We start from the raw sequence: 25749 nt of genomic DNA on the forward strand, positions 1-25749 counted from the left end.
CAGGAAACCAAGATAAAAACATCCTCAAGGTTGCAGCTGCTGTGCAGTGGGTGGTAGGAACCCTTCTGGGCTGCACAGGGCACTTATAAAGCCCTCTTTCAACTAATTCTTTGGTTTATTTTTATTCTTCATTTAGGCAATACAGTGATATATTCCCTACCACAGCAGATTCCTGAAAATGGAAAGCAATCCATGAGCATCCAGCAGGACAGCCCAGTGCTGAAGCCAGAGGAGAAAGCATCACAGGCTTGAGAACTCAACATGTGGCAGGTGACCCCCCCTCTCTGAGCAGGTAATTTAACAATTTAATTGCTCAAGCAGAGCATTCCCTCTCGACAGGCAGCTGGCAGGGCTGGGGAGGGGTGTGAGCATCACCAGAACCAAGGGTGTGCAGGATACAACCCCAGGCACACCAGCTGGCATGGCTCACCCACACCAGCCCAAACCTGGGAGTTTCCCTGTTGTAAAGTAATTTAAAGAGTGACAAACCCAGGGATGGGGAGGCAGATGGTGTGAGCCATGGTGGTGTGTGAGCCCAGGAGGGCTCAGGTTCTGGTACTGTTGAGACCCTTGGGTGCCACGGCCAGGAGAGTGCCCATGCAGGGTGATGAGAGCAGCCCCAGGAGAAGACCCAGGCCCTGTGGTGCTCCCATCTTGGGGTGCTCTGCTCCCCACATCCCCCCAGCCTTCCCCACAGGGTCCAACCCCGCTCGCCAGCTGCAACGTGGCTCCAAGAGATACTAAAATGGGAGATGCTTATTATCTCCCCATGGAAAATATTTTAGCTAAAGCCATGCTCTAACCATTTTATTGACTCCAAGTACCAGCGAGAAGGTTAGAAGAGACTCTTTTACAAGTCGTTTTGCTGTTAAATTTAGCTGTCCTATTTTCATTATCCCCATGGCTTTGGCAAGGGTGAGCAGCCTTCCCTAAAAGGCCTCGTTTCATACAGTCAGTTATTTGCTTCTCTCCTGACAGATATCTAAGCTTATAAGGTTTGTCTGCTCTGCTCAATAGCAGTATCAGCCTTCAATCTTATACGATTAGCATCAGTATTTCATGTTTGCTTTTGGCTCCCCAGCTGACAGCTTTCCCTGGTGCTGGGGACTGGGGCAATGGGATGTTGTCACGTCACTGGTAACGTGGGATCATCTGATTTGGGTTCCCAAGCTTCATGGTACACCCAGAGGATTTGGATAAATGATTCATCTGCTTGTACTCCCATTTCCCCCCTTGCTCAGCTAAGATAATGGATTCGTTCCCTTCATGTCGTGGTTGTCAGGTCTGCAAAATACTGAGTGGATGGGTAAATGTCATGCAAAAGCAGTGAGCAATTGAAGATAAAAGGTGATGAAGTCAAAAGAAATGTTCCAGAGAGGAAAGATTTGTTTCAGCACCTTAAACTTTTCCATATTTTCAAAACCATTGCCAGAGAGGGACCTTGTCCCAGCCTCAGGGGTTGCAGAGCCAGCACCTTCTCCCAAGTCATGGGAGGCAGCTGATGCACCAGGGCTGATGAGATGGAGCCTGTCCTTGGTGGGAAGGGCTGACACTGCTGGGTTCTAAGATATTTTGGGGAAACATCCTCTGTTTCCCTCATAAATGACCCTCTGCAAGCCCAGGGCTCACCCTGTGGGGCTGTGCCCTCCAGATTCCTGCTGGGATGCAGTGCGAGTACGGGGTGCCCATCCACAACCTCCTTGCTTTTCCCATAAATTACCCCCCCAAAAACCCCTAAACTTCCCACTAGTGTCGTTAGCCCCCAGATTTCAGCCTGGCAAATACAAACCCAGTGATATTCCCTTGGAGCTGTGCCTGTGCCTACAGCATCCCTTGCTGTGACCCAGCCCCAGCCGTGACGGTCAGGAAATGCTGGAGATGCTGGAGATGCTTCCCCATGTGCCCAGCCCAGCCCCGGACAAGCCCTGGGAAGCAGCCAAGTCCTGGCTGGTGGCCTCACTGCCAGAGGAGCCAAACCAAACCCCCAGGGGCTGGCTCCAAGTTGCTGAGCTGGGGTCTCTGAGCCCCCCACCCTCCCCTGTCCTCACCCCCTTCACTGGGCAGCTTTTGGGGACCAGAGTAGGACACGGGGTGGGGACAAGGACTGCTGAAGGAGCAGCTGGGGTAGGAAAGATAATACCCCAACACCTAAAGTCCTCTTCTGGGACCCCCACAATCTCCTCCCCTCCTTGCCTGGGGGGCAGCGTCTCCATTCCCAGGGAGAGGGTGTCAGGGCAGCTCTGTCCCATCCCCGTGGCACCAGGGCTCAGCAGTGGGGTGGCCCTCCAACCTCCACACCCCTTCCCACCCCCGGACCATGTAGGGCACCAGCTGCTCCCAGCCCAGAGCTTATAGGAAGAGGAAACCCCGTCCCTGCTCTCAGAGGAGGAAACCCAACAGCCCAGATGTGCGCACAGCGACGCCAATAACCTTTTTATTTTCCTTTTTTTTTTTTTTTTTTTTCTTTTCTGTCCTTCCTCCTCCTCCCTGCACCCAGAGGACTTGCTCCAGCCCTGAGCACAGCCTGCCCCAGGGGACAGCCAGCAGTGGGGCCAGAGGGAGGTTGTGGCACAGCCCCAGTGCAACCATGGGGCAAAAATTCACGGAGAAGGTGTCCGCTTTCCTCTTTGAGTATGACACCCCCAGGATGGTGCTGGTGAGGAACAAGAAGGTGGGACTGACCTTCCGGCTGATCCAGCTCATCGTCCTGGCTTACATCATTGGGTAAGCTTCCCTGGCACCCCTTTTCCCCCAGATCAATGCTTTAGAAAGCACCAAAGGAGCTGGTGCATCTCCTCCATCCTGGTGCAGGGGGGTTTCTGGCTGATGGGGCTGCATCCCTCTCACCCAGGCCGTGCAGCCGTGGTGTCACACCAGGGGTCTTCCAGATGGCTACTCAGTCCCCTCATCCTCCCCAAAAGTGGCTGTGGGTGCAGGCTGGAGGCTCAACCCTGCCCAGCTCCTCCCTGAGCCACATCCAAATAGAGCTCGAGCTGCTGGATGGGGGCCTGAGAATCGGTTGTTATTTTTATTTCTCATTTATATTAAAGAAAGAGGCAGCTGGGGCCAGCGTGATGATTTGTGAGACCCAAGTGACTGGAGACAGGGCCATAAATCTCCCCTTAGCCCAGGCACTGGGATGGAGCTGCTCTCCAAATCTCTGGTTTGCTTTGCTTGTGGGAGGGCAGCCCCAGGAGCAGCTGCTTAAAAAAGGCATCGAGTGGAGCAAGGAGGCTGGGAGCTGGATGTGGATGTGTGTCCTTGGGTGCCCCAGGGTGGGGGCTGCTCCTGCCACATCAGTTTGGTCCTCTTGGCATGGAATGCTGTGCCATGCTATGGGATGGGTGACAACAGTGCCAACATCTTAGCTGCATCCTTGTGGCTGCTGGGAGTTCAGCCCTGGAGAGGGAAAAGGGCTCCATGGTGGGAGGTTTGCAGGAAGAGGGGGCAATGAACTGGAGAGAAATGAATGTTTTGGGTATGCAGGAGGCCAAGTGGAGCCCAAAGGAGAGGCAGGAGCTCCCAGAGCTCAGTGCAAGTGAGGACCTGTGGAGAGCAGTGGTGCCCATCCCAGCTTTTAGCCCAGATCCCCTGGAAAAGGGGAACAGCTGCCCAGGGGGACCATGGTGGGACCCTCGGGCAATCCTCACCCTTAACAGGTTCCGAGCCAAGTGCTTCAGGCATGTTCCATTGCCAGTGGTTCTGCACTGGCCCAGACTGGTGTCACTGGGAGCAGAGCTGGCTCCCCAAGGGCTGATCCCTGGAGCCCCCGGGGACAGCAGCTCTGCCATGGGGAACCAGAGGTGGCTGCTCAGAGAGGCACTTCCTAAGGAAACGTGGCTTGAGCAACCCAGCTAAACCAGGAGAGGAGGGAGCAAAAGGAGAAGCAGCGCAGGGGGCACAGCCAGGGGGGAAGGCAGGAGGTGGGTGAGCTGGAATTCCCACGTTTTGGCTGTCTCAGATTCTGTTGGCAAAGGGCTGCCCACAAGTGCAGCTGCCCAGGGCCCCTCTGGCTGCCTCAGCACCATCCCCAGCTCCTGCACTGAGCCACCCTGCTGGGGATCTTCCCTTCTCTCAAAGCAAAGTCAGGCAGGGAAATTATTATTTATTTGCAAGTCCCCCCAGCAGCAGGCATAGGATGCTCGTGTGATGCACGGGGCTGTGTCAGCCCTGGCATTGGCACAGAGGTGTGGGGCTGGCACTGGGGATGCGGGTGGTACCCATGGGGAGCAGCTCTGCCCTCTGCCTGCTCTTCTTCAACCTTCTTCGAAGGTTGGACTGGATGACCTTGGAGGTCTCTTCCGACCCAAACATTCTGTGTCTGTGTGATTCTTGCTGCTGAGCTCAGGGGGTGTCACTGATGATGCTGGGCTCTCCCCACCATTACTTTTTGGTTTGGGTTTCCTGAAAACCCAGCGTGTGAGGAGGCTGAAGGATGGGGCCAGCCAGGGAGGAAGGCTTGGTGACTCCACCACACGGGGAGGTGACACCAAACCTGCCCCTGGGCAGAGCTCCATGTGTCTTTTCTAGCCTGATGGGGTGTGCCCTGTGTCACCTCTGCCAGGCAGGGAGGAGGTGGCAGAGGCTGAGCTGGAGGCAGATTTAGGGAAACACCCCAGCTTGGGGACACCAGCTCACAGCCTTCTGCAGCCTCAAGGGCCCTGGTGATGGTGCCCAGTGTAACCAGTATAACCCAGTGAGTCCCTCTGCCTTACAGGAGGAGCCTGCAGCTGGGGGTCCCATCTGGGGTGCCAGCAGTGCTGAATTTCTTCTCCCATCCCCACGTTCTGGGTGGATGGACCCCACACCACCTCTGAGGTCCTCTCACCCTCTCTCCTGAGATGCCAAGGGCACCACAAGCCAAAACCCACCATCCCCAGGAGGTGCCCCTAGGGCCTGGCAGACCTCTGGGGCTTCCCCCTTTTTCTCCTATCCCCATGGGTCGGGTGCCTGTGGATGGGCTACCACACCAGGATGGCATCACAGGCCATCCCGTGGGCTCTTTGCTGCCTCTGTCACAGCCAGCAGGACCGGTGTCCCTGGGGACACAAACCAGAGCTCTCCTTTTTTAGCCCCAGGAATGCTCCGTGCTGCCCCAGAATGGTTCCTTGCCTGTGTTTACACTCTCCCTGAGCCAGAGGGAATCCAGCAGCAGCAGCTTGTTTATGCTGTAGGTTAAACAGTGTCAGGAGCTGGCCCTGACAGCTTCTGGGAAAGGCAGGGAGGGCCACAGCGGTGTCCCCAACCCCACTCCTGCTGCCTTCCTGCACCCACAGCTCCGTGGTGCCCTTGCTGGTGGGCTGGATGGGAGCTGTGTCCTGGCTTTATCCCTGCAGGCACTGATTTTTGGAAAGTGCCTGGGCAGAGGGTCAGGAGGGAGCAGGTGAGTGGCTGAGCCCAGCAAGCTGCAAACCCACTGCAGGTTTTGAATACCAAGGGGCCTGTGGCCACCCTGCTCTGCTTGTTCCCATCCTGATGGGCTCATCCTGATGGGTGCTGGTGGCCAGGCTCACCCCATTGCCTTTTCCCTCCCCAGGTGGGTGTTCCTCTACGAGAAGGGCTACCAGTCTCAGGACAGTGTGGTCAGCTCGGTCTCAGTGAAGCTGAAAGGGCTGACCCTGACCAACGAGAGCACCGTGGGCCCTCACATCTGGGATGTGGTGGACTATGTTTTCCCACCCCAGGTAAGGAGGCAGGGGGGGTGGGTGGGGGGGTTGGTTATGGGGGGCTTGCTTTGACCCCAGCAGCCCCTTTTCCCCACGTGCCAGGGTGCACAGGTACCTTGGCATAGGGTTTCTATGGGGCTAACCATGACATGGTGGCCTCGTGGCAGGTTGCTTCTGCCACAAACCTCTGCCCATGTGTCACCCCTGGGGAGCTTTCAATACTTGGGACCCATCATGGGGCATGTTTGAGGCTGCTTCCTAAAAGATCAAAGCTCTTCTGGTGCCTCTGGATGAGCAACTCAGGCAGCAAGCAGAGGATCCTCTCCTACCCCTGGGGCTGGTGGCACTGCAGCTCCCCAGGAGTTTCCAGCTGTGGTGGAGGAGGGTGGAGGAATGAAATTAGGGAGAAAGGTGCCATCTGCCTGGACGTGCCCACCCCATGGTTTGGGTGCCATCAGGAAACACTGTTCTGGCTGTGAGCTTCTTGGCTGTGTCTCTGCAGGGGGACAACTCCTTTGTGGTGATGACCAACTTCATTATCACCCCTGGACAGAAACAAGGAACCTGCCCAGAGGTAAATGCACTGACTTCCTTCAGCCTCTGTAATTTAGGGGGGTTGTTGTGCTGGTGCTGGGGAAGGAGTTCTCCTGACATGGAGAGGTTTCTGAAGAGCCAAAGCCTGGCCCCAGATTATCATTCCTGACTTGCAAGTGTTGCAGGAAGGTTTTTATCCTGCTGAAAACCACCTCAGTTGTCTTCTCTTTGAGACCATCAAGCAGAGCATCTGCCCTGAGTTTAAAAAATGAATCTACCCCCTTTCTCCTCCTTATTCTGGACACCTTGGTGGGAACCCATGTGCAGCTGAGCAGTGTTTGCCCCAAGGAAAACGCTGCTTGGTGAGGCAGGAGGGACAGAGAGATGGAAGGAGGAGGGTCTGATGCTGAGAGGTGGTTGTTCTCTGCCTGCTTTCTCCAAACAGCTCCCAGATGCTGGGCCCTGCAAGGATGACAGTGACTGCATCCGAGGGAAATACAGCCGCCAGGGACAAGGTATGGCATGGAGAGCCCTGGCTCCAGCCAGGGAGGGAGGCAAAAGGAGCTTGGTGTGCTCTGGTGGAGGGGAACCTGCTCTGGACCACCACTGGTGGGGTTTAGGGAAAGCCTCTGATGTGCCATGTCCCACCTGGGCTGGTCCTGTTGTCCTCTTCTGAAAGAGCTGGGAAAAGCTTTGCCAAAAAAAAAGGGGTGATCAAAACAAAATTATTTCCCCCAAATTACTACCCCTCTGACAAACTGGCATTTTCTGAGGTGTACTTTAGCAAGAAAACAGTCCAGTTGCTCCCTGATGGAGCAGAAACTACAGCCCTGAGCTGAGCAGCCACACTTTACTTCTCCCTTTATAAAGGAGAACCAGAACCTGGAGTATTTGGTGCCTTGGATTCTGTGGCAGGGCTGGAGCTCCAAGGAGGTCCCACCCATCCCACTGTAAGGATGGGCTCTCCAAGTACCCAGGGCTGTGAGCACTTTCTCTCTCTCTACCCCCCAGGGCTCATGACAGGCAGGTGTGTGAACTTCAACAACTCTGTGAAGACCTGTGAGATCTTTGGCTGGTGCCCTGTGGAAAATGATGACCATGTTCCCAAGTAAGGAACGAGGTTGTTACCCCCTTGGTCCCCCTGGTCCCAACCCCAGCTGTAGCAGCAGCACTTGGTGTGGGGCAGAACAAGCCAGGGCTCTGTTACCGGGACAGCTTGGATGGATGCAGACCCTCTGGCTTTGCATGCTGCCCCTTGTCTTCAGGGAATCTGGGTCTTCCCACCTTGCTGGCTCCATCTCTGCATGGATCAGCACCCCTTGTCTGTCCTCTTTGCCTTCAGAACAAGGTTGTGTGTGCTCTACCCACGAGATGCTCTCCACAGCCCACTGTGAAGCATCTATCTCCTGGTAGATGCAAAGTCCTGTTCCTCCTTGCCTCTACCCCAAGCAGTGGGGCCACAGGGACAGCCCTGGGTCCAACCAAGAAGCCCAGGGAACATGCAGGCATTTGAGCTCTCTTCCAGTCACCTGACTCTGCTTTTGGGGTTTCTTAGCTGAAACCCCAGCACCGAATTCCCTCTCTGACCCCTAACAGATACTTGCATCCTTCCTTCAGGCTTTTCTGGGATCTTTCACTTAGAAAGGGAAGGGATGAGCTCTACAGTGTATCTGTGTCCAGATGAATGGCCACTTCCCTAGAGGCCAAACAGCTGAGTGATGGCCATGCCAACATTTGTGTTTTTCAGACCTGCCCTGTTGTCAGAAGCTGAGAATTTCACCTTGTTCATCAAGAACAGCATCACCTTCCCCAGGTTCAAGGTGTTCAGGTAAGGACAGGTATGGAGGGGGTGGCTCCTGCTCCATTCCCCCAGCTGTGTCCCTCAGGGGATTCCATGGGTGTAGCTGGATCCTTGATATACAGAGGTCACCATCCCTCATCAGCCAGCCCAGGACTACTCCAAGCTGCACTGATCCCCAGATTAGCTGCTAGGAACAGAGAGGTTTCCTTCTCAAGCCTGCCCCACCTCAGCTCTTACAGGAAAGAAGGTTTCTGGAATTAGTGTCCTCTGAGTTACCCTCACATGATGAACACAAAAACACCAATTCATTATCTTCCTTCTCCCTCTTGTCCCCTGAAGATGACAGTAACACACTCCCTGGCATGGTGGGGTGTGAGCAACAACCTTGGTTGCCTGAACATGAGCAGGGGGCTCTTCTGAACACCCCAGTTCCCATCAGATCCTGCAAGGGGTTACAGGGGTTACAGTGCCACCAGCTGAAGGGGTGCACAGCAGAGGATTGGTGGTGACACTGGTGATATCTTTGATTTGGAAGAAATTAGCAGAAGCTGTTTGAGCTGCAGATGGCAAATTCTTCCTTCCCTGTGATGCTGAAGTTGAGTGCTTGGCAAAGCCTCCAGCTGACCTCGTGCTGCACCCAGAGAGGTGGCTGGGAGAAAAGAGGTGGCAGGCTGAGTGAGGGCAGGCAAGAGAGGGAAGGGACATTGTGGGGACAGCAGGTCCAGGGAGGTGCAGGCAGCTGCTATGGAGCAGGGGCTGAGCCAGCCGGGGCCATGGAGAAGCTTCCTGCCTTTGATCACTGCTGCTAATTAACCTCAGAGCATAAATGATAGGATGGGGCTGAGCAAGGCACAAGTCTTACAGAACCAGTTGGGACAGGGAGGTTTCACAGGGGGACTGGTTTTAGGGGAAAGAGCAGAGCAGGGTGGAAAGCAAAACATTGTCCTTTCCTTGTCACCTTTCTGGAGGAGGCAACAAAATCCAGCCAAAAGTGAAAGCTGTGGGATGCCCTACCCATGAGCTGTCCCAGATGAAATGTGTTTTAGGGAGCATTGCTCATGGATGAGGTGACATGAGGATGGGAGAGGCCATGGGAGGGTTTGGAAAGGTGAGGAATGAGCTAAGGAGTAGCTAGAAGTGGTGAGGACAGGGAGATGGATGTGTGCTGGGCTTGGGCAGCAGGCAAGGCAGCAAAGCCAAAGCAGAACATTTACTGGGAAGAAGATGAGGTTTCCCCCTAGGAGGAGGTTCAGGGAAAAGGAGTTGCTGATGGGGTGGGAGAAGCCAAGGCTGGAGGAAAGGGCTCCATGTGTGGGGCCTGATGAGCCTGTGGGGCAGGAGGATGAGGCCCTAAGCTTTGCCATTACCCAGCTTCGAGCAAGGACCTCCAGAAGTCCTTTCCCACTCTATTTCTTGGGTTTTTCAGACTTCCTCCCTCTCTTCTCATCCACAGACGCAACTTGGTGGAGACAGTTACCAAGCAGTACCTGAAGAAATGCACCTACCACAGAGTCACTGATCCCTTGTGCCCCGTGTTTGAGCTGGGATACATAGTGAAGGAATCAGGTCAGAACTTCACCTTCCTGGCTGTCAAGGTACTGCAATTCCAAACAATATTCCTTACTGACATGGGGAGAGGGGGGGACACACCAGCAGAGCGACCATCTCCAAGCTGTTGGGCCACAAGGGATTTGTTTTCTTAGGCACTTGGGAGGCAGTGTCAGAATGAGATCCTAAAGATTATGAATTGCTTTTGGACATGCCCTTACATTTCAGCCTTTCTTGGAAAACTTCCCTGTAAGGCTGACAAGATTTAACCCCCCTGGCAGTAGATCCAGGGTTCACTTTGGGTTGAGCAGTGAATAACAAGAGCTGGGTGGCCAAATCCCATCCAGATATCACTCCTTGCAAACTGCAGCCTCCCCCCCAGGCTCCCAAACCCAGCTTCTCAGGGTGGTATCTGCTCTTTGGGAGCTTGCAGAGCCTTCAGCCTCTCATCCTCATTTACAGCCTCCAGCAGGCAGTCAATGAAATCAGAGGCTTGCAGAGATTAACAGTGCAAAAAGCTCTGGGGAACAGCTTGTTGCAACCTGGAGCAAGCTCAGGAGGGGTTGTTTCACCTCCTAGAAGGTGGCCACTTCAAAGAGGTTTTTTTTTAATTATTTGCATGGGTTCTTTCACTCTCCCCTATGCCCATGTTAAACTTCTTTTGCTTTTCCCTGCCACATTAATGGTTTGATGGTCAAAATCAGGCCAGGGCAGGCTGTGCCATGGAGGGATGTGCAGTCAGCACTGGTTCTGAGGACCATGCCTTGGGGGTGAGGTACTGAGCAGGACCAAGAGGGCATCAGCCTGGTTTGGGCATCCAGAATTTGGGAAGCTCCCACCTCTGCATCGAGTGATGTTGAGGCTGCCCAGGGGCTGGGGGGCAGTGGTGGGGTCCATGTTCCCTGGAGAGCCAGGACTCCTCATGGCATTGAAAAAGGCCATGGATGAGAAGGGAAAGTGTTTCTCCATGTGGGCCAGGCCCAAAGATCATAGAATCACAGAATCATAGAATTGGCTGGGTTGGAAGGGACCTCAGAGATCATCAAGTCCAACCCTTGATCCACTCCCCCCGTGGTTCCCAGCCCATGGCACTCAGTGCCACATCCAGGCTCTTTGGAAAGATCTCCAGACATGGAGAATCCACTACTTCCCTGGGCAGCCCATTCCAATGCCTGATCACCCTCTCCAGAAAGAAATTCTTTCTCATCTCCAACCTAAACCTCCCCTGGCACAACTTGAGACCCTGCCCTCTTGTCTTGCTGAGAGTTGCCTGGGAAAAGAGCCCAACCCCCCCCCCTGGCTCCAACCTCCTTTCAGGGAGTTGCAGAGAGTGATGAGGTCTCCCCTGAGCCTCCTCTTCTCCAGCCTCAACACCCCCAGCTCCCTCAGCCCTTCCTCACAGGAATTCTGCTGGATCCCTTCACAGCCTCCTTGCTCTTCTCTGGACCTGCTCCAGCACCTCAATCTCCTTCCTGAGCTGAGGGGCCCAGAACTGGACACAGGACTCAAGCTGTGGCCTCACCAGGGCTGAGTACAGGGGCAGAATCCCTTCCCTGGACCTGTTGGCCATGCTGTTCCTGAGCCAGCCCAGGATGCCACTGGCCTTCTTGGCCACCTGGGCACACTGCTGGCTCAGGTTCAGCTTCCTGGCAATCCAGACTCCCAGGTCCCTTTCTGTCTGGCTGCTCTCCAGCCACTCTGTGTCTCTCTTGGCCACAGGGTGGAGTGGTTGGCATCACCATAGACTGGAACTGCGACCTGGACTGGCCCATCCGGTACTGCAAACCCATTTACCAGTTCCACGGCCTCTACAATGATGACACCAATGTTTCACCAGGCTTCAACTTTAGGTAAGAAGACCCCCGTTCATTCCCCAGGCAGAATTCAGAGGTGACATCTCTCAGCACTCGAGGGGATGGTGGAAAATGGGGAACCCCTCTTAAGAATAGTCATTGCCATGGGAGTGTGTGACAGCAGTGATCTCTTCAGGATGGCATGAGAAAAGTGATCGTAGAATCAAAGAACAGCTTTAGTTGGAATAGTTTTAGATGACTTAAGATCATCAAATCCAACTGCCCAGCACTGCCAAGTCCACCACTAAACTGTGGCCCTCAGCACCACATAACCCATCCTTGGGCCTCAAAATTATTCCCTTTACTTTTCCCAGTGCATCTCCTCCCCCCTGCAGAGTCTCTTGTTCAGCTGAGCTCTTGAGAAACCCCTTGAAAGACTGGAGACAGTGCAGGGTCATCTCCTGTGTTCCCAGGGAGCAGTGTGACAGGCACAGTGTGACATTTAGCCACGAGCTGCTCCCTGTCCTCTGGGAAGATGCAGCCCCAGCATCTGCCCTGCTGTAGCCCTTGGGGTCACCAGGCAGCACCATAAGCAGGAGCTTTAACCCCAGCTTGCAAGCAGGGAAACTGAGGCACAGAGGGAAAAGGAGGCAGCAGCTCAGATCCTTTGGGAGGGTCATAACATCTCCAAGTCTTTGTCCTGCTCTGCTGCCCACCAAAATCCTGGTTGCTGCTGGGCTGCAGGGGGCTGTAAGACCCCCCCAGAAGGGTCTAAGTCCCCATCCAATCCCCCAGGTATGCCAAATACTACAAAGAAGATGGGATGGAGAAGAGGACACTCTACAAGGTGTTTGGGATCCGGTTTGACATTCTGGTGAACGGCAAGGTAAGGGTGGCTTGGATCCCAGGGGATGGCAGATGGTCTTTAGGTATGAGCTGGGTAACTGGGGGGTTGTGGGGCCAGGAAAATCAGTGCAGGTGTCTTCCTGGGATGCTGGGGAAGCTCATTTTACAGGTCCCATCTTCAGCTGCAGTTTGGTCCCAGGAAACATCCTGCTGGGTTGGGGGGGATCTGTGGAAAGGCAAAACCTTTTGTTGGTATTTCCAAACGCTGAAGATTTGCATCTTTCTCTTTTGTCTGATTCTTCACACTTGGAGAGAAGGCTTTCGTTGTTGTGTTCCCACCAGGAATATTTGAAGGGTCATTTTTGTCTAATTAAAAATAAACTTTCTTTCTAAACCTTTTTTTTCCTGATTGAAAGCACAGGAAGCAAAGTCATTTCAGTTTGTTATGGTCTAAAATACACCAAATTTTTTCTCTTTGACCAATGAGCTCAAAACAAGCTCCCACCCAGCTCCTGTTTCTCTCTGTGCTGTGGTTGGGTTTTGGGTTGCTGCAGAGCACTTGGGCTGAGTCCCCTTTATACTTTCCCTGGGTGGTTTGTAACCTATCACCTATTTCCTCCAATTCTATTCAGGCAGGCAAATTTGACATCATCCCGACCATGACCACGATTGGCTCTGGAATTGGTATTTTTGGAGTGGTGAGTTCAGATCTTTCCAGCCTCTATATGGAGATCCCAAACTATTCTCCTTTGCCTGTGACACCCGTGGGGAAGTGTCCCTGAGCTGCACTGAAATCCTGGGTCCCACTCGGGATGAGCAAAAGGGGGAAGGGAAGGGGAAGGGGAAGGGAAGGGAAGGGAAGGGGAAGGGGAAGGGGAAGGGGAAGGGGAAGGGGAAGGGGAAGGGGAAGGGGAAGGGGAAGGGGAAGGGGAAGGGGAAGGGGAAGGGGAAGGGGGAAGGGAAAGGGGAAAGGGAAGGGGAAGGGGAAGGGGAAGGGGAAGGGGAAGGGAAGGGAAGGGAAGGGAAGGGAAGGGAAGGGAAGGGAAGGGAAGGGAAGGGAAGGGAAGGGAAGGGAAGGGAAGGGAAGGGAAGGGAAGGGAAGGGAAGGGAAGGGAAGGGAAGGGGAAGGGAAGGGAAGGAAGGGAAGGGAAGGGAAGGGAAGGGAAGGGAAGGGAAGGGAAGGGAAGGAAGGGAAGGGAAGGGAAGGGAAGGGAAGGGAAGGGAAGGGAAGGGAAGGGAAGGGAAGGGAAGGGAAGGGAGGAAGGGAAGGAGGAGGTCCTCTCCTGCCTCCCTAATTCTGGGAAATGTTCTTCTGCTGCCCATGGGCTGATGTGGCCCCTGCCAGTGGGAAACCCTGCCCAGGCAGGTGTGACTTTGTGACATACTGGGACAGTTTTGAGTTAGAGCTGGTGTTGAGGAGATTTGGGAGGTGCTGGGCAGCATTTCATGTGTGACAGAAAACCAGCATCATGTGTGGTTGGGGTCATTGAAGACCTGGGCATTACCCAAAGGGTCTTGGGTTCTAACTCCAGATGAAGTAGAAACATTTAATTTCTGTTGTTAAATTATTTGTTGTTATTATATTATTATATATGTATTATTATATATGTATTATATATATCTATAATATATTATTATATGTGTTTTTCTTATATATAATATATAAGAATATTATATATTATATATAAGAATATATAATATATAATAAATATTATATATAATAATATTATATGTAATATATATTCTTATATGTGTATATATATGTATAATATGTATTATTATATTAATTTAATTAACTCTCCCCTTATTAAAACCCACAGTCTCAGTTTGTCCTAAATGGCCATTTGGGGGCTCTAAGCTCCCATGTTTTGGGTTGAAGCAGAACTAACCCTAATTTGTGGGGCAAACTGTTCTGAGCTGGGATGTAGGAGGTGACCCAGGTGGGCTGAGAGGACAGACCCAACCCCAGCTGCACTTGGCTTTCAGGCTTCTGTCCTCTGTGACCTGCTCCTGCTGCATTTCCTCCAAGGTCGGGACTATTACAAGCAGAAGAAATTCAAATATGCAGAACAGGAGCCTGTAAGTACCCCTGAGTCCCCCCCCGTGGGGCTCTGGTGGGTGTGGGAGTGTGGATGTGTGGGGAGTGATGATGCTGCCACCCAAATAACATTTATATTGAGGAGCAACCAGGTGCCTTCCCAAGGGAGTGGGAGCCCTGAGCCCTTGGGACTGGCAGGGACTGGGATCCAGGGATCTCCTCTCCAAAAGGACAGAGATGTCCTGTGACTCCCTGTTACCAGCTTGATTCCCTCCCTTCATCCCCAGGTATTCCAATACCTGGGTAAGATTTGCATTGCTTGAAGGGGAGCAGGGGCAGAGCAGTGTTTTAGCAAGCTGGAAAATGCCACCTTTTCTGCTTTCTGAGGACATCTCTGTGACTGGGGGATGTTTTGTGGCCTTCCACAGGGTGCAAAACCAGCTCCCCTCAGGTTCATCTGAAAATGAATCTGGAACTCCCGTCTGTGTGCTCAGAGTTAGAAGTTGTCCAACCACATTTTTCCCCTGGCATTAGAAAGGGGCAGATCAGTAAAAAGAATCCTTGTTTTCTCTCTTTTAATCCCCAGTCAAAGTCACACAAGAAGGAAAAGGAGCCAGACAGCAAGCCCTGAGAGGTGAGTGGTGTTTCCCCAGCACAGGGCTGGCAGGGGTGATGGCTCCTGGGGCTCTCCCAAAACCTTCCAGAGGTAGCAGGGTTCCAGGAAGGTATGGAGGAGACCTGAGCTGTGGGCTGTAATGTCTGCCCTGGGGTCAGCATCTCGCAGGGCAGGCAGGAGCTGGATGCAGGGTGTGGGATCAGCATCACATCTTCAAGGGCAGTGTTGCCTGGACGGGGGAGTGGGGGTACAAGACTCCAACCACCTCTCTCTCTCGGCAGAATCCACACTGACCAACCAACCTGCACCCTCTTCTTCCTCCTCATCTCCTAAAACATGATTGTCACCCCATCACCAGCCTGTCCCAGCCCCCAGGCCAGCAGGAGCAATGTCCAACACAGGGCAGGGTCCGGCTGGCCCGGTGCTCTGCTGCTGGTGGGTCACGCTGTGATGCTGGGGGTGGGTTCAACTGGGGGATCTTCAGGCCACCCCTAACCCTATCCCAAGGCCTTGGGATCTTTCCACCTTTGGAGGCACTCCTGAAAGGTTCCCCCTGGGCCAGGGCCATCCACACACCCTTGGGAGAGTATTGCTGCATCTCCTTCCCCAGAAGCATCCTGGCACAGCTCCAAATTGAGGAGAGGAGGAAGGAAAAAGCTGGCAAGAGCCATGCCCTGTCCCTCGGCAGAGGAGAAAAGTGGTTATTTTGTAAGGATGTATTTTATAAAAAAATAAAATAACATAAAATAAACCTTTAGTTTTTCTATGACATCCCTTTGTGGGGCCCCTGCTTGCCCCAGGGGTGGGGGCTGGGGTGCTTTTTGGCTCCCTGGTGGGCTCCAAGCAGGCTCTGCCTTCCCCTGCAGGGCCCCTGGCTGTGAGCAGGGGTTGCTATCAGGGTTGGCACTTGGATTTCCTCCTCAGCCAGGCTGGCTGGAGCAAAGTGCTGACATGCTGCTGGGCAGGAGCAGTCCATCAGAACCAGACCTCTTTGGCAGGAGCCTCTCACAAACCAGCTCTTTGCACCCAGGAGCAAAATTCCTTTTTTTCTGCTGGATGATTTTCACTATTCAGAGTGGGCAGTTGGGCATCATGACCAACCACGTTTTTCCTCTGGCATTAGAAAGGGGCAGATCAGTAACCTGCCCAAACCTCAGGCTGCTCTGTGTGACCCCTGCACTCTGCTCCTGGGGCAGATTTCCTCCTGCAGTTCTCCAGGAGGCACCAGCACTGACTTTCCCTGCAGGCTCTCTCTGGCTTTCTTTTCCCAACCTCCAGAGGATATTTTGCCTTGGTCACATCAAAGCTGGATCCCAGCTGCCATGGGGAAGTTTGTAAAGAAGCTGTAGGGATTGCTGGGGCTGCAGGAGCCTGCAGGATGGACACACGGTGATGGGCTCCAGGGACGTGGAGGATGAGGCCACAAAGAGATGCAGGTGATGTTTGGTTGTAACATCAAACATTTTGTACAATGGTTTGGGCTGGAAGGGACCTTTAAAGGGCATCTAGTCCAACCCCCCTGCAGTGAGCAAGGACATCCTCATCTAGATCATGTAGCTCAGAGCCCCATCCAACCTGACCTGGAACACTTCCAAGGATGGGGCATTTACCAGTGCTCTCAGCAACCTGGGCTCACCACCTGCATTGGCAAAAGATTCTTCTTTAACCTAAATCTCCCCTCTTTTGGTTTAAAACCACTGCTCCTTGTCCTGTCTCTAGAGGTCTTACTAAAGTTTGCCCCCTTTAAGTACTGAAGGGCTGGGGGAGATTATTCACTCTCAGGAGGATGCCTCAGCTTCCACAGGCAGGGTATCTTTTATTTTTTTTCAAAGATTATCCATTTGGCTAACTTTTTCACCCTTTCTCATGATACTGTCCCATGCAAGAGAGGTGCCAGGTCAAAGATGCAGAGGAGGGGAGGGCAAGTTGGGGTCTCTGGAGGAATTAGTGTCACTTAGCATGGGGCTGGTGGCATCCCCACACACCCTGTCCTCTCCTGGAGACCAAGAACTACAACGGTGCTGCAGCCAGCAGAGGGGACTGGAAGACCATTTCAGGCAGACAAGCCTGGCAAAATTCATCTGCCAAGGAGCAGAAGCTGGGAAACAAGGGATTCCAGGTCACCTCATGCCCCCCCTTCAAGCAGGTCAGTCCCCAAGCATAAATTAAAATAACCAGGGCAGGGGTGCAGGTAGAGCAGGGGTTTGCTCCTGACTGCTTGATCTGTCAAGCTGCCTGTAATGCAAAGCCCATATTCTATCCTAGGATGTATTAAAAGGAAGAACAGGAAATTAGGAAAAAATGCTACTTGCAAATGATCTCCTGTCCTTACTACTCAGAACCTCTCAGCAAGGACTTCAAAAACTGAGGCAGGGCTTGTTTTCACCTCTTTGCTTCTTTTTTTTTAAAATGTTTTATAATTTGGGATCCTTTGCTTTGCTTTCCATGCACCAACCCTTTCTGCAACCAGCAGAATGAGCTATTGTGATTTTAATCCTCTTAACCTCAAAAAAATCTTCTCCTCTAACTAAGCCAGGACCTCCAGAACCTGCAGCTCTCAGGTGAGTGGGATGCAGAGCAGGACCTGGCTGGAGACATTGAGCAAAAGGTTTTTAACATTCCCTGCTCCCTTCTGTGGGATGGAAAAGCAGGAAAAGCCCCTGGCAATTGCTGCCATTCCTTTTGGCAAAGGGTCTGGAGCTGGGGCTGAGGGCTGGAGGAAAGGCTGGGCAGCCCCAGGAGGGAGCCTTTGTTGGCAGTGATGCTCTCCTTTAGCATTATAGATTTTAATCCCTTTCTCCCAGTGCCTCCCAGTTTGCTTGAATTAATGGAAATTTAACAGATTTCACTCAGTTAAAAGTCTGCCCAGCTAAAGCACTGAAAAATGGAAATGGTGATGGGGTGAAGAGTTACCCTGAGAGAGGCTGCACCCTGCAGTGTCCTGGTGCTGCCACTGAGCTGGTAGCTTGGAGACCTTTTAGTGCAAGTCCCAGGGGAGTTTTGAGTTGTTTAATTGCACTTTTGTGTTTTTTGTTGAGCTAATATAAAAATACTAACAGGGAAGAGATCTTGAACACATCAAACGCTGCTGCCAGTCACCTCAGCCAGGAAACACACAAGAAAATGCACGTTTTCCAGCTAATCCCTAATAATTGGATATGATGCTGCCAGGGAGTATTCTATGGGTCTAACAGGGGTCTCTTGAACCCACTGTAAATGTTGGATGAGGAAAGCAAGCTGGGGATGCAGTGTTACCATTCCCATTTTGCAGAAATGCAAACCAAGGGCAAATAATTTCTGAACCTGCCTGCAAATGTGGTGAAGAGATTCTGCCTCTGACCTCCCTCGTTCTGTCTGTGAAGGTTGGACCTGGTGCAAAAGTGTCTGTTCACCTCCTCAGGGAGGGTTACCCTGAAAGAAATCAAGTGGCACAGATATTCTAGAAGAGCAATTGCAGAAAAACTTAGTTGGTAATAATTTGGCTGGTTAGTGATGCTGCAGAGATGAGGAGTTCTGTTTCAGTCTCTGTGGAGCTGGCAACATTTTTAATCATTCTGTTTGTGCACAATTCCCAGCACAATGAGGCCCTGATTTCCACTCAGTGCTTCCAGACACTGTAACAATGCAAATTAAAAATTAATAACACCAAAGAAAAATATAGCTCCTTCCTTGTGCAGTCTCTCCTATCTCTGAGCCTGCTCATTCCTCCTCTGGCACAGCAGGCTCCCTTTTATTTTACACCCAGTCCTCCACTTAGGACACACTTGAATTTTTCCCTAAAAAAAGCATTTGCCTTTCTGGTGACACTAATTCTTGTTCTCTTTTGATGGGGGAACGTGTTTTTCAGTCAGTTCAATCCTTTGGCTGACACATAGTGAAGGATTGACAGGAACACTGGTGTCCTCCCAGCTCTAAAGGATGCTTTGATTTCCTTCTGTCCCCAAATTGTGCATTCTTGGGCCAGAAGGTGCCTGGTGGCACCTTAGTCCTGCAGTCATAGAGTCATAGAATCCTAGAATGGGCTGGGTTGGAAGGGACCTCAGAGATCACCAAGTCCAACCCTTGATCCACTCCCCCCGTGGTTCCCAGCCCATGGCACTCAGTGCCACATCCAGGCTCTTTGGAAAGATCTCCAGACACGGAGAATCCACTCCTTCCCTGGGCAGCCCATTCCAATGCCTGATCACCCTCTCCAGAAAGAAATTCTTTCTCATCTCCAACCTAAACCTCCCCTGGCACAGCTTGAGACCCTGCCCTCTTGTCTTGCTGAGAGTTGCCTGGGAAAAGAGCCCAACCCCCCCCTGGCTCCAACCTCCTTTCAGGGAGTTGGAGAGAGTGATGAGGTCTCCCCTGAGCCTCCTCTTCTTTAGGCTGAACACCCTCAGTTCTCTCAGCCTCTCCTCATAGGGTCTGTGCTCAAGTCCCTTCACAGCCTCCTTGCTCTTCTCTGGACCTGCTCCAGCACCTCAATCTCCTTCCTGAGGGGCTGAGGGGCCCAGAACTGGACACAGGACTCAAGCTGTGGCCTCACCAGAGCTGAGCACAGGGGCAGAATCCCTTCCCTGGACCTGCTGGCCACGCTGTTCCTGAGCCAGCCCAGGATGCCATTGGCCTTCTTGGCCACCTGGGCACACTGCTGGCTCCTCTTCAGCTTCCTGGCAATCCAGACTCCCAGCTCCCTTTCTGCCACTCTGTGCCCAGCTTGGAGCTCCCCATGGGGTTGTTGTGTTGAACCTCATCCCCTTGGGATCATCCCAACTCTCCAGTCTGTCCAGGTCCCTCTGCAGAGCCCTCCTGCCTTCCAACTGATTGACACTTCCCCCCAGCTTGGTGTCAGCTGTGAATTTGCTGATGATGGACTCAATCCCCTCATCTAAATCATCAATGAAGATACTAAACAGAACCAGGCCCAACACTGATCCCTGGGGGACACCACTAGTGACCGGCCGCCAACTGGATCAGCCCCGTTCAGCACCACTCTCTGGGCCCAGCCCTCCAGCCAGTTCTTAACTCATGCTCCTGGGGACATTACAGCTCATTTTTTTACTGTATTCATTCCACCACACACTTTCCTTTGGCTTTCTTTGGTGCTCTCCCCTCCTGTGATCTCTCTCTAATTCCTCGTCTTGTTTTAGAGAGCGTGAAAGTCTAAAGCATCCAAAGGGCTCCTGAATCCAGCTGTGTGGGCTGGAAGAGATTGGTTCCAGAAAATCTTGGGGGTATGGGATTCAGGACAGGTTTGGGTGTTGAAAATAAACCCCTGCACGTTCTCTTGCCTTTTGGATTTCTGTCAGCAAAGCTTTCTGCATGGGAAGAGAAAGGAAAAAGTCTTCCCAGTGTTTTAGCCAAGGGAAGAGGAACATTCCCAACCCTTCTCCTTCAGGAGCTCTGGGCTCTCAGTGAGGTTTGGTTCAGTTCCTCTGCTCTGGCTGCTGCACCTGAAGTGCAAAACTGGACCCCATCATCCCTAAAGACAGGAAACCACGGACACAGAATTATGAGTAAAATGTCTGGAAGGTTAACTGGCAAATGGGCAACAGTAAAAAGCAGAAAACACATTGGTTGGTCACCAACATAGGGCAGGCTGGGCCACCCTGGTGTCACACTGCTCTTCACCTGGCCCAAGGAGCCTTCTCTGACCTCAGGTTTCCTAGTGATGGATTCATCCCCACTGAATTTTCCCTGTGCTGGAAGAACAATCCTTCCTGGCTCCCTACCAGGGGTGTCACTGGGGGTAACCACTTGAACAGCCAAGTTTACAGTGATACAAGTACTGGGTTTCAACTTGCTGGTGGAAGAAAATACAAAGAGACAAAAACAGACAAAAAAAAAAACCCAAAACAACCCCACTTTGATTTGTTTCCTTCTTTGTGAAATAAATAAGAGGGCAAAAAAATATTAATAGTTGGATCCACTGGTTTATTATTGGTTTATTAGCCAATCTAAAGACTAGAAAATAAGGTCTCGAGGGCTCTGAGTGAAGGTTAAAACATTTTAATTCAAAGTATTCGGGACTGAAAAGTGGCAAATGGAATGGATGAGGATTTTTGGTGGGAGTGAAAGGGAATTCACCCTTGGAGAAACCTGCTCATCCCTGGAGAGCTGCCTCTGCCCCACCAGGGTGACAAAGGGTGACATTTCTGCAGGAATGGGAGGGGGGTGGCCATGGCAAAAAGCAGGGGGTTATGGCTGGGTCTGAGGCATACCCACAGGACCAGTGAGTAAAAAAAGTTCATGGTCTTTGCAAGAGACCTTTGCTGTTCTACTGATTCTGTTTCATGTTTCTCTGAACACCATGACAAGCTGAGCAAGGCTTTTTGGGATGGGCAGTGGGAGTTGGTAGTAAACAAGATGCATCTGTACTTTATTGAGGTGTTTTCAGCTCTGAAACCCATGGCAAAAAATTAATTTGTTGAGGATTATTTGAGACCCACTGGAAGCTCTATCCACTTGTCAGAGTGGGAAGGAGGAGCAGGCAGCATGTGGATTTAATCCAAGTCTGGGGTTTCAGCTAAAGCCAAGATCCCCTGGGGGGGATTCTGAGCAGGGTCACAGCAGAGGTCAGGAAATCACATCCTGAGGGATCCCACAGGAACCACGTTGCACAGATGGGTGCAGGGCTGCAGTGGGAACCCCTCGACCCAGGGACATGGTCGGCTCTGAGCCAAGTAGGGAAAAGAGAGCAGGGAAAGAATAAAAGGCAAAATATGAGCCATGAAACAGAGAAATGTGGAGGATCTCCTGGAATGGGCCCGTGCAGCCCTTTCTCCCCATTGCTGGAGACCTGCAGAAATGTTCCTGCATCTGAGCAGGGGGAGAGTCACTTGGAAACGGAGCCTGGATGAGGGAGAGCCACATGGAGCACCCCAAATGCCAGCAGTGGGAGAACAAGGTCAGCCTGTCCCAGGAGCTGTGCTGTGCTCCTTGGTGCCTCAGGAGAACACTCCCGGTGATCAGCTCCTCAGCACTGGGAAAACCTCCAAACCCACAGCCTGATGGCCCGAGGAGCTGCCTGTCCCTGCCCCAACACAGCCCCCCATCCCATCCCATCCCATCATCCTGTCCCTACACCCTGTCCCCTCCATCCCATCCCCACCCCCCACACTTCACACCCTGTCCCTCCTATCCCATCCCATCCCACCCCATCCCATCCCATCCCATCCCTCACACCCCGTTCCCCCCATCCCTCCTCCTGCAACAAGCCCCGGAGCTCAGCGCCCCCTCCGCTCCCTGCCCTGCCGGCACAGCTCTGCCTGGGTTAGCCGAAGAACCCCAAGGCCCTTCCCCTTTCCCAGGGCTGCTCCTGGTTGGGTTCCAAAGACCCCAAACCGGGGGTTTTTACCTCAAACCCCCCCACCACCGGGCGGTACGGGGACGGGGGTGGGGCCAGTGCGGGAGGCGCGGCCGCCGGCAGCCAATGGGAAAGGAGCGAGCGGAGCGGTCATTGAGGCAGCGGTGGGCGTGGCCGGGCCCCTTGGCGGGCCAATGGGAGGAGGGAAGGGGGAGCTGATGATAGGGCGCGTGCCGGGGGGCGGGGCCCGTCGGTTCATTCATTTATTTATTTATTTTCCCACACCCCTCACTCTCGCTCCCCTCTCGCGCTGGAGCCGCGCGGCGCAGGTGAGCGCGGGGCGATGCGCGAGCGCGGAGGAGGGAGGGGAGGGGAAGGGAAGGGAGGGGGGGGAGGTCGGGTCGCGTGCCCTGGGCGGGCTCCGCTCCTCTCCTCTCCTCACCTCACCTCAGAGCCCGCAGCCCCCGAGCTGGGGAGGGGAAGGGGAAGGGGAGGCCGCGCTCCGTCCCCTCACCTCCTTCACGAGGGTCGCCCCCGTTCAGCACCTCCCCGGCGGTGCTGGGATCCTCCAGAGCCGAGGTGTGGGGGTTATGCGGGTTTTTCTCCCCGTGAGCAGGGTGGGGATGCGGAGGTGAGAGGCGGCTCAGGGCAGGTCCGCTGGTGCCGGGTGGGTTTGCCCGGGGTGTTGTGCTCGGGGGGTTGGGGGTGTGCGGGGTTTTTTACCAAGCCCAAAAACAAATGGAGGTGAGGGGGGAGAGTAAAATTCCTTCTAAAAATGTCAGGTTTTCACAGCAGACAGTGGGAGGTGAGGTCCGGGCTGGGGTCACTGCTGCCCCATCCTCTGCCCCGGGGCAGCTCCCTGAGCTCGGGGGATCCCGGGGGAAATCAGCTGTCCAAGGGCTGTGTGCTGGGAGCCAGGAGAGCTGCGGGTCCTGCGGGGAGATCGCTTTCTGCAGCTGCTCTGATGAAGCCACAATTGCCGCTCTGATGTGCTTGTACCAATTACCGTTCTGTCCCGGGTGTAACAAATTGTAACTTACCGGGGAGCTTTTGTTCAGCAGGAAACTGTTGCTTGTCTATCCCCAAGTTGGGCTTTCGGTGCCGCTTTGTCCCTCGTGTGTTAATTCCCTCCCTGTGAGGCATCTCTGGCAGCTTCAATTTGTCCTGGCGTTTGACATCAGGTGGCTCTGAAGTGTTGCTTTTGAAACTGGATCAGGCAAGCCGAGAGCCCTTATCTCGGCTGCTTGAAGAGAAAAACCAAAGCCTTCGTGTTGAAGCCAACGCATCCCTGGTGCCGTTTGCTGAGCCCCATTCACCCTGTGCTCGGTGAGAATGAGGATTATTCTCCAGGGACAGCAATAACATTGCTTTCTCGGGTTTGCTCCCTTGGGTTTTGCCTGGAGAAGGTCAGATCTTAGCAACCAGGGCAACCAGGCTGGTGAAGGGACTGGAGCACAGATCCTATGAGGAGAGGCTGAGGGAGCTGGGGGTGTTGAGGCTGGAGAAGAGGAGGCTCAGGGGAGACCTCATCACTCTCTACAACTCCCTGAAAGGAGGCTGGAGCCAGGGGGGGGTTGGGCTCTTTTCCCAGGCAACTCTCAGCAAGACAAGAGGGCAGGGTCTCAAGTTGTGCCAGGGGAGGTTTAGGTTGGAGATGAGAAAGAATTTCTTTCTGGAGAGGGTGATCCAGGCATTGGAATGGGCTGCCCAGGAAGGAGTGGATTCTCCGTGTCTGGAGATCTTTCCAAAGAGCCTGGATGTGGCACTGAGTGCCATGGGCTGGGAACCACGGGGGGAGTGGATCAAGGGTTGGACTTCGTGATCTCTGAGGTCCCTTCCAACCCAGCCAATTCTGTGATTCTATGAACCAGGAGGATAAGCACCAGTTTCTTACCATTCCAGCGAGGAGTTCAGGCATGTTACTGTTGAACATGGTTGGGTTTTTAGTCCCAGTAGGTGTTGGGCTTCTGGGTGCTGGTGGTTTGTTCACTGGCATGAAGTGCTTCCAATCTGGAGTGGAACTGTCTCCAGCAATTTCTTCTCCTTGCTTTTTGGGGTATGTCCTGTGGGTTGGAGCTGGTGTGCTTGGAGTGGGATAGGTGTGAGTCCATATGCTCCCAGGACAGCTCCTGCTTCAGAGAGGGTGAGCAGATCTTCTCATCCAGCCTCTTCTGGAGCTGAGCAGCAAGGGAACCTCCACTGTCCCAGCACTGCCCCGGGGAGGGGTGAGGTACCCATCACTCCACACTCTTGCTGCTTTGCTTCTGCTTCTCATGCTCTATGCTCCTAAACTGAGGTGTTCATTAAGCTCTCCATGTCTTTGCCTGATACAATTAACTGTCCCTGCACTAAACAGACTTCCCAGGCCCAGTTTTCTTTTGCTGGGAGGGGCTGTGGGATTTCTCTCCCCTTATGGGCTTTTGAGGGGAATCTCAGCCCCGCAGCAGAGGAGATATCTGGAAGGACAGAGCAGCAGTGTTTCTCTGCCAGGGAAGGAGCACTGTTTAGGCACATTCACCACAGGAGCTTTTGTGGTTTAGATCTTGGCTGGGTTTGAAGAGGTGGCACTATGCTGAGCCTCTCACTCTGTACTTTGAGCCAAGGGTCTGTTTGCCAGGGTGCAGCATCTCTTCCTGCTGTTTATTCCTTGAAGTTACTGAAGGGTGTGTTAACTCCAGGCATTCATGCCAGCCTCCTGAACCCTGGAAAGAAGAATCCTGCCTGAAAGCCAGGTCTGCTGTCCAGTTGGTTGCTGACCTTAGGAGAGCCTTTGCAGGGTCGTTGTTCCACAGGAGCTGGGGGAAAGCAGAAAGTTCTTCTGTAAAGAGGCTTCAGGAAAAAGGCTGCTGGACATACGGCCTGCTGAGGGGCAGGGAGGATACATCTGATGCAAATCTGGGGCATGGCAAAGCAACAGAGGGGAAGGGATGTGTGTTGGTGGGGAGCTCAGGTGAGGATGGTGTGAGTGCTGAGGTGTGAAGGAAATTTAATTTCATGATATCTGCAATCAATGTGTGCAATCTGCCTTGAGAAGATGCCCTGGAGTGAGCAGCCCCATTGCTGCTCGTGGTGCAGGTGGATGGAGGGTGAGTGGGTGGGTTCAGGCAGCTCAGAGCACTGACAAACACTGGGTGTGGGAGATCACACGTGCCCTGAGGCTCTGCAGGGATGCTGAGCACTCCGTGGGAGGCAGCTTGTGGGAGGGCAGCCGACCAGCTTTGGGCAGCCCGACCCAGCTTTGGGCAGCACCAGAACCCAGCTTTGGGGCAGCACCAGAACCCAGCTTTGGGCAGCACAGAACCCAGCTTGGGCAGCACCAGAACCCAGCTTTGGGCAGCACCAGGCTGCAGCAAAAGCTCTCCTGAAACCTGAGTGTGAAGGAAGAGGAGCAAACAAGACATCTGGGTGGGTTTTACCCTCCTTAAACCAGGGCTTGGGGGATACTTCTTCCTGCACGCCTCTTGGCAGATGCTTGTTGCTCCTCAGCCTGCCATGGCTGCTCGAAGTTGGCCAGTTGGAGAGGAACAGAAGCTGAGCCCCATCCCTTGGTGAGGCCAGTGAGGAGGGAGTAAAATGTCATTGTAAAAGCAAGCATCAGGTTGGTATGAGATGAAAC

At 53.2% G+C, this 25749-nt stretch overlaps 2 protein-coding genes across 3 annotated transcripts in view; both read left to right on the forward strand.

Moving 5' to 3' along the window:
* The first annotated feature begins 270 nt into the window (after positions 1 to 270).
* P2RX1 (purinergic receptor P2X 1) lies at positions 271 to 15543 on the forward strand. Of its 2 annotated transcripts, XM_030462429.1 has the most exons (14): positions 271 to 292; positions 2498 to 2724; positions 5537 to 5684; positions 6169 to 6240; positions 6646 to 6715; positions 7212 to 7308; positions 7948 to 8028; positions 9455 to 9596; positions 11269 to 11399; positions 12138 to 12228; positions 12821 to 12886; positions 14175 to 14267; positions 14813 to 14860; positions 15124 to 15543. In XM_030462429.1, exons 2-13 carry the CDS (start codon positions 2588 to 2590, stop codon positions 14855 to 14857), a joined length of 1173 nt encoding a protein of 390 aa, XP_030318289.1. In that variant the 5' UTR covers positions 271 to 292; positions 2498 to 2587; the 3' UTR covers positions 14858 to 14860; positions 15124 to 15543. The 2 variants fall into 2 exon arrangements, with proteins under 2 accessions (XP_030318289.1, XP_008500158.1); XM_008501936.2 differs by lacking the exon at positions 271 to 292 and having other exon boundaries at positions 2463 to 2724.
* Positions 15544 to 22426: 6883 nt separating this feature from the next.
* Positions 22427 to 25749, forward strand: part of CAMKK1 (calcium/calmodulin dependent protein kinase kinase 1) — a 75872-nt gene continuing 72549 nt past the window's right edge. Inside the window, exon 1 of the mRNA XM_030462424.1 lies at positions 22427 to 22462. The gene's annotated coding sequence lies outside the window, so the exon portion shown is untranslated. The remainder of the gene's footprint in view (positions 22463 to 25749) is intronic.

This window comes from Calypte anna, chromosome 19 (assembly GCF_003957555.1).
Source record: "Calypte anna isolate BGI_N300 chromosome 19, bCalAnn1_v1.p, whole genome shotgun sequence".
Taxonomy (NCBI): domain Eukaryota; kingdom Metazoa; phylum Chordata; class Aves; order Apodiformes; family Trochilidae; genus Calypte; species Calypte anna.